We start from the raw sequence: 16,095 nt of genomic DNA, 5'->3' as shown, positions 1-16,095 counted from the left end.
GAGTTAACTGTGGGTGGACTAGATCTCTGCTAATTCTATTGAATCTTTCATGAATTAGAAATTCCAGCTCCCTCTGTTTAGAGAGACAAGACTTGATTGCCAAGTTACTCCCACGCATTCAGTGAATTGACCAACTGTTGAGTTGTGACCTGTTGTTGTGGATTGCTTAGAGGCTATTTCACTGCCTGGGTAAGATAAGTTCTAATGAAAGATGTCGCTTTTTGTTTTTACAGCAGCAAATCCCTTGCTTTGCTCTACTGCCCGATTCCACTGTAAAAATGGTCTTTGCATTGATAAAAGCTTCGTGTGTGACAGTCAAAATAACTGTCAAGACAACAGTGATGAAGAAAGCTGTGAAAGCCCTCAAGGTAGGATGGGGTTTTTATTCCGTTCTGCAACATTATACCAACTTCAATTAATGTGGAACAGGCTCAGAAGAAAACATTTTTCTGGCTTACTCTGCATTGGACAGACTGCTGTTTCCTAATCCTGCAAGTAATACGAGTGAAACACGCAGGGGGTGTGCATGTGTGCATTCCATTCCAAGTGCTCAGAAGACTGCTGGTATCTCTTTCTGCTTACTACAAATGAACTTTTGGGGAAAGTGCTTATAATCTGTGTCCAGCGCTCACTGAAGTTGCTGGGACTCCATTCAGTGACTTCCATGAGAGAGGGATTGGACCCAGAAGGATCAATAATAAAACTTCATTTTGAAGTAGTTCAACAGTATGTCCATTTCCCAGATGAGTACGTCTGTGTAGGCTTAATTTAGAATCTCTATTGCTCAATTACTTTCTGCAAGGTAAGTTTCACTGTTGGACAAGTCTGCAATGAAGGGATTTACTTCTGCCCTTCCTCGTTTTTGTATTTAAAGAAAAAGGTGAGGATGGGGAAGAAATTTTTACTACTGTTTTATAATTATTCTGTATCTGGTTTTGTGAGAATTTCACAAAACAATTTATGTCATTTTATTTTCTTTTTAACTTATGCTATAACTCTACATCTAGTGCTCCTCAGTTCTGTTTTCTGTAACTTCATGCCATGGCATTCTATAAAACATGAAATATATAAGAATTGAGGTTGATGAATGATGCATACTGGGCATCATCTGCTAAACCTTTTTATATCTGGGAGATCAGAGTAGAGATAAAACAGGAAAGTGCAGGGTTATTTGCAGGAGTGATGCAGTGTGCTTGGGTCTATAGTGAGCAAGAAGCATGAAGAGAGAGAGCAAGGTATGAAAGCAGATTGAAATTAGAAAAATTGAAAGAGAATTACTTTAATATCTGGCTGTGCTGATGATTTATTCATCATTTAAGATAAGATAATTAAAATAGTGATAAATATTCTTGATGAGTCCTTACCGCTTATCAAAGCTCATAGGGGAAGAGGGAAAACATGCAACAGCAGTGTCAACAAAAAATGGTATATAGCGATGGCTGGTATATGACAGTCTCTCTTCCAGGCAATTTCTCTCCTTAACCTATGAGCTCTTTCCTTTTGCTTGATCTGAAAGTGGAATGGGTCATCCTGGTACTTACCTACTTGCTGGGCTCTGTGTCACATCCTCGGAACAACTCTGCTGAGAGAGAGCCTCAGAGAGGAGGGTTTGGCCTGCTCTCAGGTTAAGCTCTCTCTCTGGATGGAAGGAAAGGATTTCTGAGGGACAAAAAATTGTTTACTGCCACTGCAGTAATGCTGTTACCACTGTGCTGAGGGGTGAATTGTTTTTCACTGTAGGCCTAAGGCAGCCTAATAAGATTAACATGTGTGGTAAGGGTTTTTTTTGGTGTAACTTTCTTTTTTTATCAGAAGCCTGAAGCAGCAGTATTCTCTTCCAAGGTTGGGATGGCTGCATCCTCTGCAGATTAATTGGCTGGATTGCCTCCAGGTTGTTTGTTGTCATGACAATCTGCTTTTGGAAGTGACTGTCAGGCTCAGGAGAGGAAAAAGGCTGTATTTCATGAAGCTGTTACTTTGTCTTTATCTTTGGTCCTCTGGAAAAGTCAGACTAGTAAGATGGTTAAGCAAAGTAATTCTGTCTGATTCTATGCATGAAAGAGCCCCCAAACGAGAAAAAGAACTCTCTTTCATTAGGACCATAATAGTAATGGCATGTTTAACAAAAAAAAAAAAAAAAAAAAAAAGTGTCACAGTTGACAGGAAGAGAAATTGGGTCCAAAGTACAAGATTGGGAGTAAAGAGTTCCTGAACTGAAATTCTGGCTCTGTGTGTCTGTTACTGTCTCTGTCCTTTGGCAGTTCAGAGTTTCCCTGAATTGCCATTTCCCCATCTGTAAGTGGTCGATGCTTGTGTACCTGTCTTTCAGAGCAAGGATTAAACAGTATAATGTGCTCAGCTTCCCATCTGGATGTAAATGAAGATTCCCTCCTGAGTTTGCAGCTATGGCTATGTCGGTCCTGGCTTCCAAGCACACAAAGGACTTTGTGTTAATTCAGAATTAGAGGCTACTGTGGACAGAGTCTTTCATTTCTTACCATTCTTTCTACAGCAGATCTAATTACGGTAATTGTGATGAGTTTCATGTTAACACAGCACCCAAGAATCTTGGTCGTTAAACAGAACGTAACTGTTCTGCATACTTAGGGACAGAGCAAGGGTCACAACCTGCAAGGTATTATGAAATCAAGACAGTATTTTCTTTGCACTAGCTAGGATATGTAGTAGCTTTAATTCATAGTGTAATTGAGTGAAGTCTGACACGCGATTACTCTTGTGTGCTATTTTTCCATGTAAAAAATTGTTGATTTAGCAAACACTAAGCTTCTGAACCACTCCCTATAGAAGGATAGGGTCATTATCACTGTTTAACAGATGGGGAAAATGAGGCACAGACCAACTCAGCAAAATGCCCCCAGAGTAACATCCTGGCAGCTAGGAGTTAGAGCTTCATCTATGCTCATCTGCTTCAGGGTAATGCTGTGAGACTTAATCAATGTTAGCAAACTGTTTTGAGATACTCTGGTAACATGTGGAATAGAAGTGTGAATTATTAATTGGTACTTTGCTCTCTTTCTGCTCTTGGGTATACTGACAAGCTTTTTAAATTAACACCTCTTCCTACTCCTCCATGAGCTTCAAAGGCCTCCTTTATTCTGCTGTCATTACTGAGAAGCTCCAGTAGCATATCTGTTTGGTTTGTGTCAGATACTCCTCCATGCATAAAGATCCTTTCAATCAAGGGTGGTCACTGTGCAGGCTAGGGAAACCGGAATGTAAACCCCTACTGAAAATTGTATTGACCTGGCTTTGATATAGGAGACTTCAAAACGAGCTGTCCTTGATAAATGATAGCTTTGCTGGGAGATTGCAATTTGAGATGAACCTGAAGCTGTGGGTTTATGAAGATTAATTTCAGTCATAACTAGGGGTGGGGTAGAATCATTTGAGAGGGGGAGAGGCCTCAAAACATAGTCACAAAAATGGGAGAAAGGTCAAACTTTTGAAGACAATTTCCTGCCCTTCTTTCATTTCCCTTACCACTTGTAACTGAGTGTTGCACATTTTATACAGGCTTTTATGTCATGGGGGAAGTGTCAGTTTAAAAACTTAAACCATTACAATTTAGAAACAAGTCAAATGATTCTGCTGTCATTCTCAACAGTAATTATTGGTAGATCTTGTAGCTGCCATGATAATCCTCAGAGCTGTTCCTTTAATCTCACCCCAGTTACTCTCCTGTCATCTCTGTTTTCCAGTGTGGAAGTAGAATGGCCAGACTTTTCTGTTAGTCTAGAATATAGTGCCTGAATCCAAATACGTGCCTGAATCTTAGGAGCTGGTGAAGGCTATAATTGCTTGCATCATCCTGTGTGTGTGACTAGTGTGAAATCACTCTTTCTAGGGCATTATTCTAGTTTTAACAATACTTGCAGTGATTCGAATTTCTGTTCCTCCTCTATGATTAATGTGTCTTAATCCAAGAAAATTCTTCTCTCCCATCTGCTTTTCTTGTATTTCAAGATCTTTCCCCATTCCTTAAATTAACTGATGGTGGTAATCATTTCGAGCAGCTGCTGTGCTGGGTGTACTTGCCTGACCTGCCTGTTATAGGACGGGGGATTTCCTACTGATTCCACTGAATTTGAAGGGAATTCCTTATTCTTTTTCTGTCTCCTCTTAATATTTTTCAACAACTAGGTGAATTTGTTCAGCCCTAGGATGGCATTTAATGTATTCCCTTGATTGCTTTCTTTCTAAATGTGTTTTCACAGTGTTTCTTCCTCTCCAGTTTCTCGTCTGTTTTGGACTTTTAGTCTAGAAAGATTTAACAGCAACAAAATTAGTATATTGGCTATTTTGATTCAAACTCGTCTTCTTTTCATGGCCCTTCTTTTCTTTCCTTGAAAGTTTGCTAAATACCTTTATTAGTTTTAACCCCGTTGCCTAGGAAAGGGCTTTCTTTTGCTGCAAGTCTTGGCTTCATTAATGTTCCTACCGTTCTAGCTCTGCAGTTGTTAGTAAACAGTACCATTGTGGTCAGGTTATAAACCACATGTTCTGCAAGCGTCCTGAAAGTGATTCCTGCCCTACATTTCTGCAGTGCATTCTGTAATGCCCACTCTTGCACATATGGGTACCTGCTTTTCTTTCCCCCTAAGTTGCGTATTTTTTTCATTGAATCTGAATTAGGGTTTTGATATTCCCCACAATTCTAAAACACACTTAGAAGCATACACAGCTGTCAAAAATCTCTGTTCTTTCCTCTGTGGCATATATAAATTGGTGGTATAAAAACTGGCAGCATATTGAAAATTGAAAAATCTGGCCCTGTGTCAAACAAGTAAAATCAGCTCCAAAAATTGATTTATTAAAATTAATTTTCAAGTGATGACAAATTCTGTAACAATCACTTATGTGGATTTAGGTGAGACTAGGTTGAAAGGGAACTGCCCGTAACAGTAAGCACTAAGTCCCATTGCTGATGTTTGTACATATATTATAATGTTCGCATCATCAGCCCTTTGCTGATGTTTGTACAACACAAAATGGGTTTCAGAATGGGCAGCCAAATGAAATAGATGTACTCTAAATTTGCAACAAAATACCATAATACCTAATATATAAAATATAAATAGCTCATAGAACGTCCTGCTCCCTGTGGAGCTTGTAACCAGCCCTTTGCATGTGACAAACAGAAATTCTTAAATTGCCAAATGCTGTGGTATCACTTAAACATCCCAAACCCTTGTAGTCTGATTCTGGCTGCACCCATTTCCTTTTACTAGGTGTCTTTGACTCATTATTTACACAGTCTGTAAACTGAAGCTCAGCTTGCAATTGCTGTATATAAGCTTAGCCCAAATTCAACCCACAGCTGGAATTTAATACTTGGAGGCAGACTAAATAGAAGCAGAAACTTAAGAGCAGATACAAATAAAATGTCACTGAACTTAAGAGCAGATACAAATAAAATGTCACTGAATGTTTTACTACATAAAGGCTATGCCTGAGCATATTTAGCTGTCTGAAATCCCTGATTTATAACACTTCTTAGATGAAAGTATCTGTCATCTGTGAATTCCTTCTTTTCTCCATTCCCTGATAATTTCAGGCTTCCTGCTCTTTATCCCTTTTTACTCCTCCAAAGATGATTTATATGAGGTGGTATTCAGCAGGAGAAAAGGTGATTCATCTGGGTGGGGACTGGAAAGATAAGATGAGCTACAGGAAGCAGATGTTAGTACTAGAAGGTATTTCAGGTGAATGATAAGTTCATCTGTGAATTGATTTCAGCAGTATGCGGATTCCAGATCCTCCCACCTTCCAGGTCAGTCTGTAGTTTGTAAAATTGATTATTTATTTGTTTGACTTGGACAGCAGATAATAGCATAGGCTTTATTATAAGTGGTCCCAGATTCGGACTTCTTCATCAGAAGAATGTTGACTTCTGAGTGGGTCTGTGAGGAGAATTCTTACTTTACTATGCGCAGAGACTTTGCAATTATAGTAGTGTATATAGCTCTGGGGATATCAGGGAGAAGTCCAGAGGAGTGGTACAAGTATATTTCTGAGTTGCTATGTCTTGCAGTTCCCTCATCTTACAAAGATGTGAATGTTTTTTTGCAGAGCAGACAGACGTGCCTGTGTTGTGGATCAGCATGTTGCCCCTGTGGGCACTCTGGCCTAGCATTTTGGCAGACTAGTAATAAACATAATGCCAAAATGTTACACCACCACTGTTTGCATTTAGTAGAATAGCTGCTCTCCATCTATAATGTGGAGATCGATAAGCAGTGACTTCAAGTCTTCAAACAGACAACGAGTTCTTACTTCAAAGGGGTGTTTATGGATCTGGGAGTTATCCTGTCTCTTCACCTGCATCTCCTGTATGGCCCAGCTTTGGGCTGTGGCTGAAAGTAGTTATCAGCAGACGATGGCTTGGCTAATGTAGAATCAGTTTCCTGATCTTGATTAAATCTCAGGCAAGGTTTCATATCAATCAAGGATCACCATTTTTACCAACAGCTTTAACAGGAAGAGTTAAAAAAAAAAAAGGGGGGGGGGGATCTGATTCCTTAAATGTAGTACAGAAAGGGAGCTGATTCTCTTCATATTATGCTTGTTCTGTAAATAGATACCACTTCAGGATGTGGATGTAGACCTTCCCCGAACGTGCAGCTTGCTCTAAATAATGATGAAAGTGGCATTCTTGCAGGCGTGTATTACGGAACTTCTGCTGCAATCTGGTGATTGATTTATGTAGCTGGGGCTGAAGTTACAGTTCTCAAGGTAGCTAGAAAAAACAATACATGCAGGCAGTAACCATGTACCAGCTACTTTCCTTTCAGCCAACGGTAGATTACAGAACCTGGGAACTGAGACTGTAAGTGGCATGTTTTTTTCCTCACCTGTGCAGAAATGAAATACAAACTCTTAACAATTTTGTCCAGATATTTTTACCTTCACCTTGTGGCATTTATAGCTAATTAACAGTTTAGAAAAAGGTGATGACATGCGTATCCAGTTTCTTTGCATGTGCTTCAGAACTTGAAAAACAGGTGATAAAATGTCAAGCTAGAGGAAGACAAATCTAGAATACAGGAGATTTTTTTTCCATTGTCCTTGAGGCTAATTAAATTCTCTCTTGAGCTCTCATTAGCAAAAACAATTCTTTTCAAATAGTTTTTGCACAAGTGGGTGTTTGAAATATACCATACGCTTTGGTGTGTTCTGCTGTGTACTGGCTGCTGAACTGCATTGACTTTTCTTAGATGTCAGTGTCATTTAATTGTGTAGAAGGCTCCTGTTGCAGGGCAGTAGGTGCAAGCCCCTGCTCTTTTTACTGTCAGTGGAGGGAATGCAAATAAAAGGTACATGTGTTAGTTTTTTACTTGCTGTAGAACAAAATAAATTCCACATAAGGTGACCAAGTGATTTTTCTACAATTATTGTAGAAAATTGTTACAGTATTTGTATTTAAAATGCAACCTTAATTCCTGTTAGTGCAATTCCAGTACTGGGAAAACCTGCTTCTTGTAGGGAAATAGTAGTTGTCATAAAAGATGTGTTTTGGAGAGAAGGGAGGCCCAGCAAAGGTTTCTGGTTTCAACTATTTAAGAGCTGTTCTCACTAGCCTAATTAGCTTGCTGCCTTTTCTGTTTCTAGTCCTAACTCTCCTTCATCAGACCCGGCTGGCCCAAACATTAGTTCTGCTTCCAAACCTTGCCAAATGCTGGACTGCAGGTCTCTTGCTGGGTCTGGTCCATCTGCTCTGCAGTGTCGGTCAAATTGTAAATGTAGTTATTTAGCCTGAATATCAGTGTAAATCTTAGGTGATACTGCAACAGCGTAAATCTAGCTTTGAGACCTGCCTGTATTGACCATGCCAGCAGAAAGCCTAATGTTCATTTAAGCTTCAGTGCCTTTGCACATCCTTGTCTGGAGCATTCTTGTGTCTATAACCACTAGTTAGAAATAATTCCCCAAAATGGGGAAGGTTGCTACCTTCAAAAGTTTGAGCAGGGACTTGAGCGGAGAGCGCAAGAGATTGCTTTTCTTGCTCTTCACAGTTATGTTGTTCTTTTTGTGCAGTAGAGGAATTAAATAGACCAGTTTTGCCACTTAAACCTGCGTGATCAGGAGAAAAACATCCTAGAATCCTGATTTTTTTTTTTTTGTTTTTGTTTTGTTCTTGCCCCCTCTGCCCACAGCTGCCAACAGTGAAGTTGGTAGATGTGGCTCTGAAACTGTCAGGCTGCAGCTCTGTCCTCAGCTGAAACTAGTTTTGCACGTGGTTATAACTGAGGTTGTGGAAAGATATAGATTTTATGTGGGAATAAATTTGTTTCACGTGAGCTCTCTCAAAGCTGATAGGTGTTTTTACTCAAATGAACAGCCACAAGCAAAGCCAACACGACCAGCTGTAGAAGTTGGTGTCTGTATTCAGGTGCTGTAGCAGCTTAATACATAATCAATTATATAATTGACTTAAATCAGCATGATATCTGTGCAGACAGTCCCCTAAAGCAGGGTTATCAAGGTCTGTTGAAAAGTTTTACTGACATCTGCTCAACAAGAATAAATGCAGTGACTGTAGGTCAGCCAGATGTTGATGTATCTAGAAACTCTACTGGTGCATTGCAGTTGCCTCCTAGGAGAGCAGTTAGAAATGCAGAATTGCCCCCAGGACTGTAGAGACCCCGTATGTGTGGGGCCTTGATCAGGTGTGGGCAGTTTGGGTCTGCTTTTTGAGAAGTCCTTGTTCAGAGTAATTCTGCTTTTTCTCTAAGTGGTATCACTTAGTTTGCATGGCCACAATTCTACTTTGCCTGACAGAAAGTATAATTTTATAGCTTATAAGAGAACTGAGGGTGCAGGAAATGACTTTTGCGGGATGTGGGAGGGAGTATCTCACCACTATGGTGGTATTAACACAGAAGTGTGGCTACTAGACCTCAATTATGTCTTCTTGCCCACTTCTTTTTCCAAATGCTGGTCTCAGCCAGGTCAGCAGGAGCATTAACTTTCCACAGCTGAAGCAAATGGCGTTTGTCTCTTTATTGCAGGTCACACTTAAGCTACTATACCAGTGTGCTGTATTCACTGTGGAGTTTAAGTTGCCTGAGGGTGATTTTTAAAACCAGAGCACATTGCCAGCCAAGGCTCCAAAGATAATTGTTTCATACTGCCTGATCTGAAACTAGCAAATGAAACTTGATAGGCAAATGGATTACCAGCACCACCAAAAAAAGTTTGTTGCCAGACTTTAGATTAAGCCAAAGTTCATCCTCAGTCAAGCATTTCAGTACCTGTAAATCTGTGAAAGGTGAGGCTGTTGAATTCTTAACTGTCCCTTCTTTGCTGCTCTTGCATTAAAATTTGTGTTTCAGAATCTGATCAACCTTCTTTGGAAAGCTGGGTACCACAGTAGCCCACTGAAAGTAGTGAAAGGATGAGACATCATGCTGTTTTTTAGTCTGTGCTGTTCCCTGGCCTTGCCAAACTAACTCACACTCCCATCTCGCATTACTAGATATTCCATGCTAATTTGCTGTAAAGGATCATATTTAAAAATCCATATTTATAAGGGATGTTAAAAACATAAAGCAATTATATGGTTTTCAATTAAATAAACATCAACATGCAATGGGAATTAGAAGCTGAATAATTAATTTTCCATTTATTTGTAATAGAGAGTCTATGCAAACAGTAAAACCTGGAGAACAAGAAGGCGGAGGAGTGCCGAGGGTACACTGAGTTAGTGCTGTAGCGTTTTGTCTCAAACTAACTTTTAGTATCTGTATTCAAATTCAGTTCAGATGTCAAAGTAGGCATAGGAGTTTATGGAAAGTGGCAGTCTGGTGAATGTGAAGCATCAGGTATAGAAGTCTTGTTTGTGCATATGCCCTATATAGTTCATATACTTACGTAGTGTTTCTGCTAACATGGCTGAAGGACTGGAAAATGGGGGAGTATGTTCTCATGTCCTAAGCACAGAGCTAGCAGCACCTCGAGCCACCTGGCTTCTTTCTGCTATTGACATGGTAAATGACCTTGGCATTTTTGGTTAACTTCTGTCATGTGCCTTATCTCTATTTTACAGATGAAAAATACCAAAATGCTTACTTTCAAAGGGTTTGTGAAGGATTTTAAAGAAATTTGAGGAAAATAAATGTCAAGAACCATTTCTAAGTATTATCTGTCAGCTGAAGTGCACCTGCCAGTCAAGAACCATTTCTAAGTATTATCTGTCAGCTGAAGTGCACCTGCCAGTCTCTGTGGCTGGGCATTGGTGCTGAATTACATCTTCCTCTTTTGTAATGATGCTAGGATTCAAAGCAGAAGCTTTCAAGGCTTGTTCCATACCTTATCTTTCGTTTATTCCAGTGCCATTTTTACATTGCATTAAATGCAGCAGTTACCAACTAGCTCCTAAGTAGAAATAATTTGTGGGATCTGGTGTTTTTGTTAAGCAGTTAGGAAATGTGTTACACTGTACTAAAAGCTGTGCGAATTAAGCTAGCTTGTTCCATTTGTTCATTTATTCTTAGATCCTTGTTTCCCTTTGCCTCCTACGTGCTGAATAGCTAGCAAACACTGACCTAATTTCAGTGATGGCTGTCCAGGAAGACACTTGCAGACTTTTTGAGATGGGCTGCTTTGTGGCAAATGATTTGCACGATTTACCTTCTACAAGAGAAGCCCTGTGATTTGCCATCTACAGGGCAAGTTCTGAACTTGAGAGTTTTCTTCAAGAGGGCCTTCCTTAACTTAAATTTGACTATTATGTCAGTAAGCTTTGAAGTCCCTGTTGACTGGAGCCTTGCTGACTAGTTTGGAAAGAGGTGACTTAGGCTTGGCTTGAGGGAAAGGGATCATTACATGCAATTAAATGGGAAGCTCCATTTGGCACTGATGCTTGTAAGAACCCATAGCTAGGAATATTATTTGGGAAAGAGAGTATCTGACTTGAGTAAGTGACTAACTTGCCATTGAATTTTCCCATTTCACAGTCTAAAGTAGAAGCAGAAAGCAGTAAGCATGTGACTTGAAGAAAGCAGTCCTGTGGAGAAAGTCATATTCTTTTTTAATAGCTGGAGGAGCATGATCAACCAGGAAAAGGCAGGAGGATGAAAAGACCATATGATTTATTCAAAAGCTAGCAAATTCCAAGCTGAAGTTTTTGCTGGTTCCGGCTTGCTGTCAAAGCCAACTTTGGCTGACCTGACTGGAGCAGATATGTTGGTGATTGGCTGGGTACAGAGGACCGTAAGAGGTGGGCTCAGACACAGGGTGGTTAAAGCAGACTGAAGCAGCTGTTCATGAATGAAAATGAGACATGGTGGCAGTGAGTGGAGTCTGCTTTTCAAATGCATCTACTCTCTGTGTCTGTAGGGGGTGCAGATTGTAGGGGCTTAAGCCAGAGTTCTAGTTGCTGTTTTTTTATTTTGTTTTATGAGAGGACTCCTTGTCCGTAGTCTTATTTTTCTATTGTGTGGAAGCCTGTTCATATATTATTAAGATCAACAATGTGGTAACGTTCTGCTCTTCAGCTTATACCATCAGTTTTGTGAGGAATCAGCTGCCATTGTTTACATTCCTGAGCTGAAAACCTTACTCTTTCCATTGAACTTGCAACAGGAGTGTGATTGAATCATTCAGCATTTGCACAAGCCACTGCTTGAATCTTCCATCTTCCAGCTTGCTCTTTTCACCACCTCATGATATATAGATCCCAGAGAGCTGATGATTAGTCAGTGACAGTGTGAGATCTCCTTCTAGTTATGACTGATAATTACAAGAAAATATCCAGAGAGTATTTTTCTGGCCAAGCTGGATGTAATTCCAGGGTCTGTGAGTGAGGGAGCTCTGGCTGGAGGTGCCTGAGGAAATGGACGGAAGTGTTATCACGAGCTTTCATACTGGAGCAGGTATGTGCCATGATGCCTTTGCAAGCTGTACTGGTTGTTTGAGATGGAGACCAAGCAATGTGGAAAAACACTGTGAAATGAGTTAACCTAATGATGAATATCCCAGGAGGATACAGGAGGGCTTTTGGTCTGCATCATTCTTACCTGTCCGTTAGTAGTATGTTCTTCCTTCCCAGAAGGAGCCTAGTGTAAATGTGGAGTAGAGAATATTGTCAAGGTAAAATGATGAAGGAAAAAGTGCAGGAATGCGTTCAGTATGTTACTGTTATATGTCCTGTCAATTTCAGTATCGCATTAGGTTTTTGTTTGTTTTTTCCCCCCAGAAAATGTTTATTTTAATGGTTTCTCTTTTTGGAATAACTCTTAAAGTAGTCTAAGTTACTATTTGTATAGAAATTAAGTCAAATTTTTGCCTTCCTCTGGTTTTCTTTTTGTGTATTCCATGCTTTCCTATAAGGGTCTTTTTCCTCAGTGGCTCTTGCTGTCTGTTTTCTTGCTTCTCTCTCTCTCTCTCTCTCTCTCTCTCCAGTTTTTGTATTGTGCCCTTTTTTCACCTGTTTATTTCTGGCTTTTGTGAAGGTATGAAACAAGATGCACTATATGTTAAGCCATATCCAGACTTTAATCACCTGCCTACAGTTAAAATATGACAAAATTATGTTGTCCTATTCAAGTAAAGCTCTCCTATTGCGTCATTGTTCTTACGTTTTAGTGTCACCCTGGAGGGGCAGGAGTAGTCTAGGCTTAATAAAAACCTTCCCAAAACAAAAAATAAAAATAAAAAAGGGCACATATGGGAGAAATCTTCAGTCTCCTCATCAAAGAGATTTAGGAGAAATTCCTCTTTTTCGGCAATTCTCTGATACACACATCTCTCTCCTCTACCGTGAGTGCCAGGTAGTGGCCTCTTAAGAGAACAGTTGGCAATATTCATAGCAAATGTGCATTCATCTTACTATAATTTCAGCAGAGATTGCATATTACAAGTTTAATGTTGTCCACAAATCATAATCAGAGAATAGGAGTTAATTTCTGATCCAGCTGTGCTAAAGCTGTTACAGCAGGAATTTCCTTTCTGCCTATTTTACCACATGATTTGTACTTCTTATGTTTTATTGCCTTGATTTACAGTGTATGTCATGAGTTTCTCTGACACTGCTGGCAATTCCATGCATGCGGTTTGCTAGGTGGGAGCAGTCTCCTGATGCTTTTGCCATTAAGGCTGCGCTTTGGCAGCAGTATTTTCCTGTAGGACACCGGAACTGAATACATTCAGTGGAAGGGGGAGTCTTGAAAGAAGTTACTACATTAAACATCTGTTAGAGGAGGAAGTTTCCACAGGAACTGTTTTAATAATCCGCTTCTTGAGTGTAAGCTAGGAGCGACCATTTGGTAAGCCCCCTGCCGCACACAGCACCTGGCAGCAAATGAAGCATTGCAGCAGTTGGTCTGCAAAACAGGAATTGTGCTAAAGCTGCCCACTTGTATGTTAAGGGGGAGAAAGAACTGCAGCTTGAAAGAAGGTAGGCTTTTGCTGTCGGTCATCTCCCGTCGTTCTTCAGTGCTATAAAATCCGTGAATGGTGTCTCAGAGAGAAGTCTCTCCAAAACTGTTGATCTTATGGCAATTGCCTCTGGAATTGTAATCCCAACATATTCTGTCTCTTCCCATGATATTTTGAAGGGACTTCTCTAGCTTTTTCTTTTTTTCCCGTTTCATACCCTCATCCCTTCTTCTCTTGCTCTGCAAGGAGAGAGCCAGGGAGATGAAGTGAAGGCTGCACACCTCTGACCTTTTCACATAGAGAAAGGAATGTCTGTTGTGACTGCTACAGCTGTGTCGCAAGCAGCCCAAAACTACGATGGTGGATTTTTTCCGAAGTGCCTGTTCTAAAGGCACAAGTAATGTCAATTTTTAGTAGGCGTTGTGCTCCCTGGCACACTTGAAAATATCACCTTTTTATGTTAAAGAAAGATTTTAAAGAAAGGAGGTAAATAACAAAGCATTAAAGAAAAGTTGATGGATGCAAAACTTTCCCTGCTTGTGAGAACATTGACTTGGGCAGATATTGCACAGACTTCTGTTTCACTTCCCTCTCTGTAAGAGACTTCAAAGGTGCTCTTCTGTTGCCTGACAATTCAGTTTGCCCTGTGGAACACCATTCTATGTTTTGTTCAGTATAAATTTTAAGGCCTCAGGTAGTGACATTTTCATTACAGTTCCTGGAAGATTATTCTATCTGCTAATAACAGTTCTCACAATAGGTTTTCCTCTTCTAACTTCACCTTACTTCTCCCTGCTCTAAAGCTGTAAAACTCTGACTGTTGCTTTCCCCACTTGATTTCTGTGTCTCTACAGACCTGTAGTACAGGTCCTTTATTGAGGATATAGAATGTCTTTAACTTTTCCTTTCTGTTTTGTATGCAGAATAAACTCTCTAGTTACTTGGTTCCAGGGAAATCAAAGAAGAGAGGGGATTTATCTGACCACTTGTGGACGAAGATTGATGTTGAGATTAAAAAGAACTGTACTACACTAGTCTGCATCCGCTGTTTCTGTAAACTGTAATGTGAATACGTGCCCTGCATTTAATGAACACTCCGTTCTGTGTGCATTTTTTTAGGAAGATCTCATGGACTAGTTATCATTGAGAATTTTTGCTGAGTCTTACTAAATAACTTTCTCTTGCAAGCAGATTCTGCTTGTCCTGAGATGTGATCATGTAGTGCTGAGTGTATCTTCTGGCTTCTTAATTTTCCAGTGGTGAGATCAAGGTAAATTCAGGCCCATTCAGCCATTAGGAATCCATTAAAATACTGCTCTAGGACTTCACCTTTAAACATGAAGTTTATTATTAACAATTTGTGTGTGGTTCAAGCTGTCCTAATCTGCTTCTGTCCTCTGTGTTGTATTTGTTGTTCACACAACTCTTGGGTGTTTGCATAGGTGCTTCATTTCAGAAGAATACAGGAGGGATGCAAATGTTATGACTTCATTTATTTTACTGTTTGTGCTTTTTTGACCTCTGGAACTCAAAACAACATTCAGATAAGGATTCTTTTCATTTTTCTTGGCACTAGTTTCTGTCCCCATCAACAGAAATTAGTTAGGTTGCCTCTCTGAGTTCAGTGATTGATAAATCGTATGGTTCGGTCCTCAGTCCAGTAGAGTTTATTACCCATTTCTGTTTTTGCTAAATCTCAATTTCGAAACCCTCCTTCAGCCCTATGTAATTTACATTTAGTGTTGCAGGCTTCAGCTGTATCTTGTGGTTGTGGGGGAAAAGCTTTGCATGGTGTTCCCCCTTCGCATCTCACTCTCCCTCGTCTGAGCCAGCAGCCCGCGGAGGACAGCCCCAGCTCTCGCCCCTGCTGGGCCGGCTGTCGGGCAGAGCCGGGCCCGCAGCGCGGGGGACTTGCCACCTGCTGCAGGGGAGAGGCAGCTCTGCTGCTGGCTGGGCAAGCTCCTTACAGCATTTATTTTCTTAGGCACTTTCAAGCTGCGGAAGAATGATTTCAGGAAGCAGAAATTTGTTTTACTTGCCTGGTGTTTCATGAAATGACCAGAAAAGAGATCTGGTTAGGAGGAGACCTTCGTCGGGAGAGTGGAGGGAGAGGAATATTTTTTGTTTTGTTTTGTTTTTTTACTGTTCTGAAACGGCACCTGTCGCAGCTTACAAGGTACTTAAATCTGCTTACTTACTGACTTGATTGTTTCCATTTCAAACCTGTATATTAACAACATTTTTATAAATATGCATATAGAAAAAGGTAGTACAACTTGAGGAACATTGTCATTCAGTAGCATTATTTATACAGCTTTCTCTGGTGGTTCCTTTTGCAGAGCTGTTTATGTGCAGCTTCAAAGTATTTATGCTGCTTAAGAACAACATTAAATAACTTAATTAGCTTGGAACATGTCCTGGGATTTTTTGTGCTTTAATATTTTTTAACGATCTTTTCAGTGGCGAGACTTCAAAGTGACACTTTTGCAGTCCCTCTGACTGTGCAAATGGACTGTCATATTCTCTAGAACTGTGTAAGCTACCTGCTGACTTCTGCTGACTTTGTTGTTGTTGCTTTCAGGACTTCTCATCAGATCTGCTTTTTGTAGGTAGGCCCCCAACCAGGTTTGAAAAATGTCAAGAGGAGTTGGTGCCACGTTGCTGAGTCTTTTATAGGACGAGGGAAGGAGAAGACTT

The 16,095-nt window shown here is 40.2% G+C and overlaps 1 protein-coding gene across 4 annotated transcripts in view; it reads left to right on the top strand.

The window, feature by feature from the left end:
- LDLRAD3 (low density lipoprotein receptor class A domain containing 3) overlaps positions 1–16,095 on the top strand; it is a 117,920-nt gene that overhangs the window by 60,646 nt on the left and 41,179 nt on the right. For 3 of the 4 annotated variants that reach the window (XM_064512776.1, XM_064512778.1, XM_064512779.1), the window contains exon 4: positions 234–368. In XM_064512776.1, coding sequence (XP_064368846.1) covers positions 234–368 — 135 coding nt within the window. The remainder of the gene's footprint in view (positions 1–233; positions 369–16,095) is intronic. The other variant, XM_064512777.1, reaches the window with a different exon arrangement.

Source organism: Dromaius novaehollandiae, chromosome 5 (genome assembly GCF_036370855.1).
Source record: "Dromaius novaehollandiae isolate bDroNov1 chromosome 5, bDroNov1.hap1, whole genome shotgun sequence".
NCBI classification, from domain to species: Eukaryota; Metazoa; Chordata; class Aves; order Casuariiformes; family Dromaiidae; genus Dromaius; species Dromaius novaehollandiae.
This window is presented reverse-complemented; position numbering and strand designations above follow the sequence as displayed.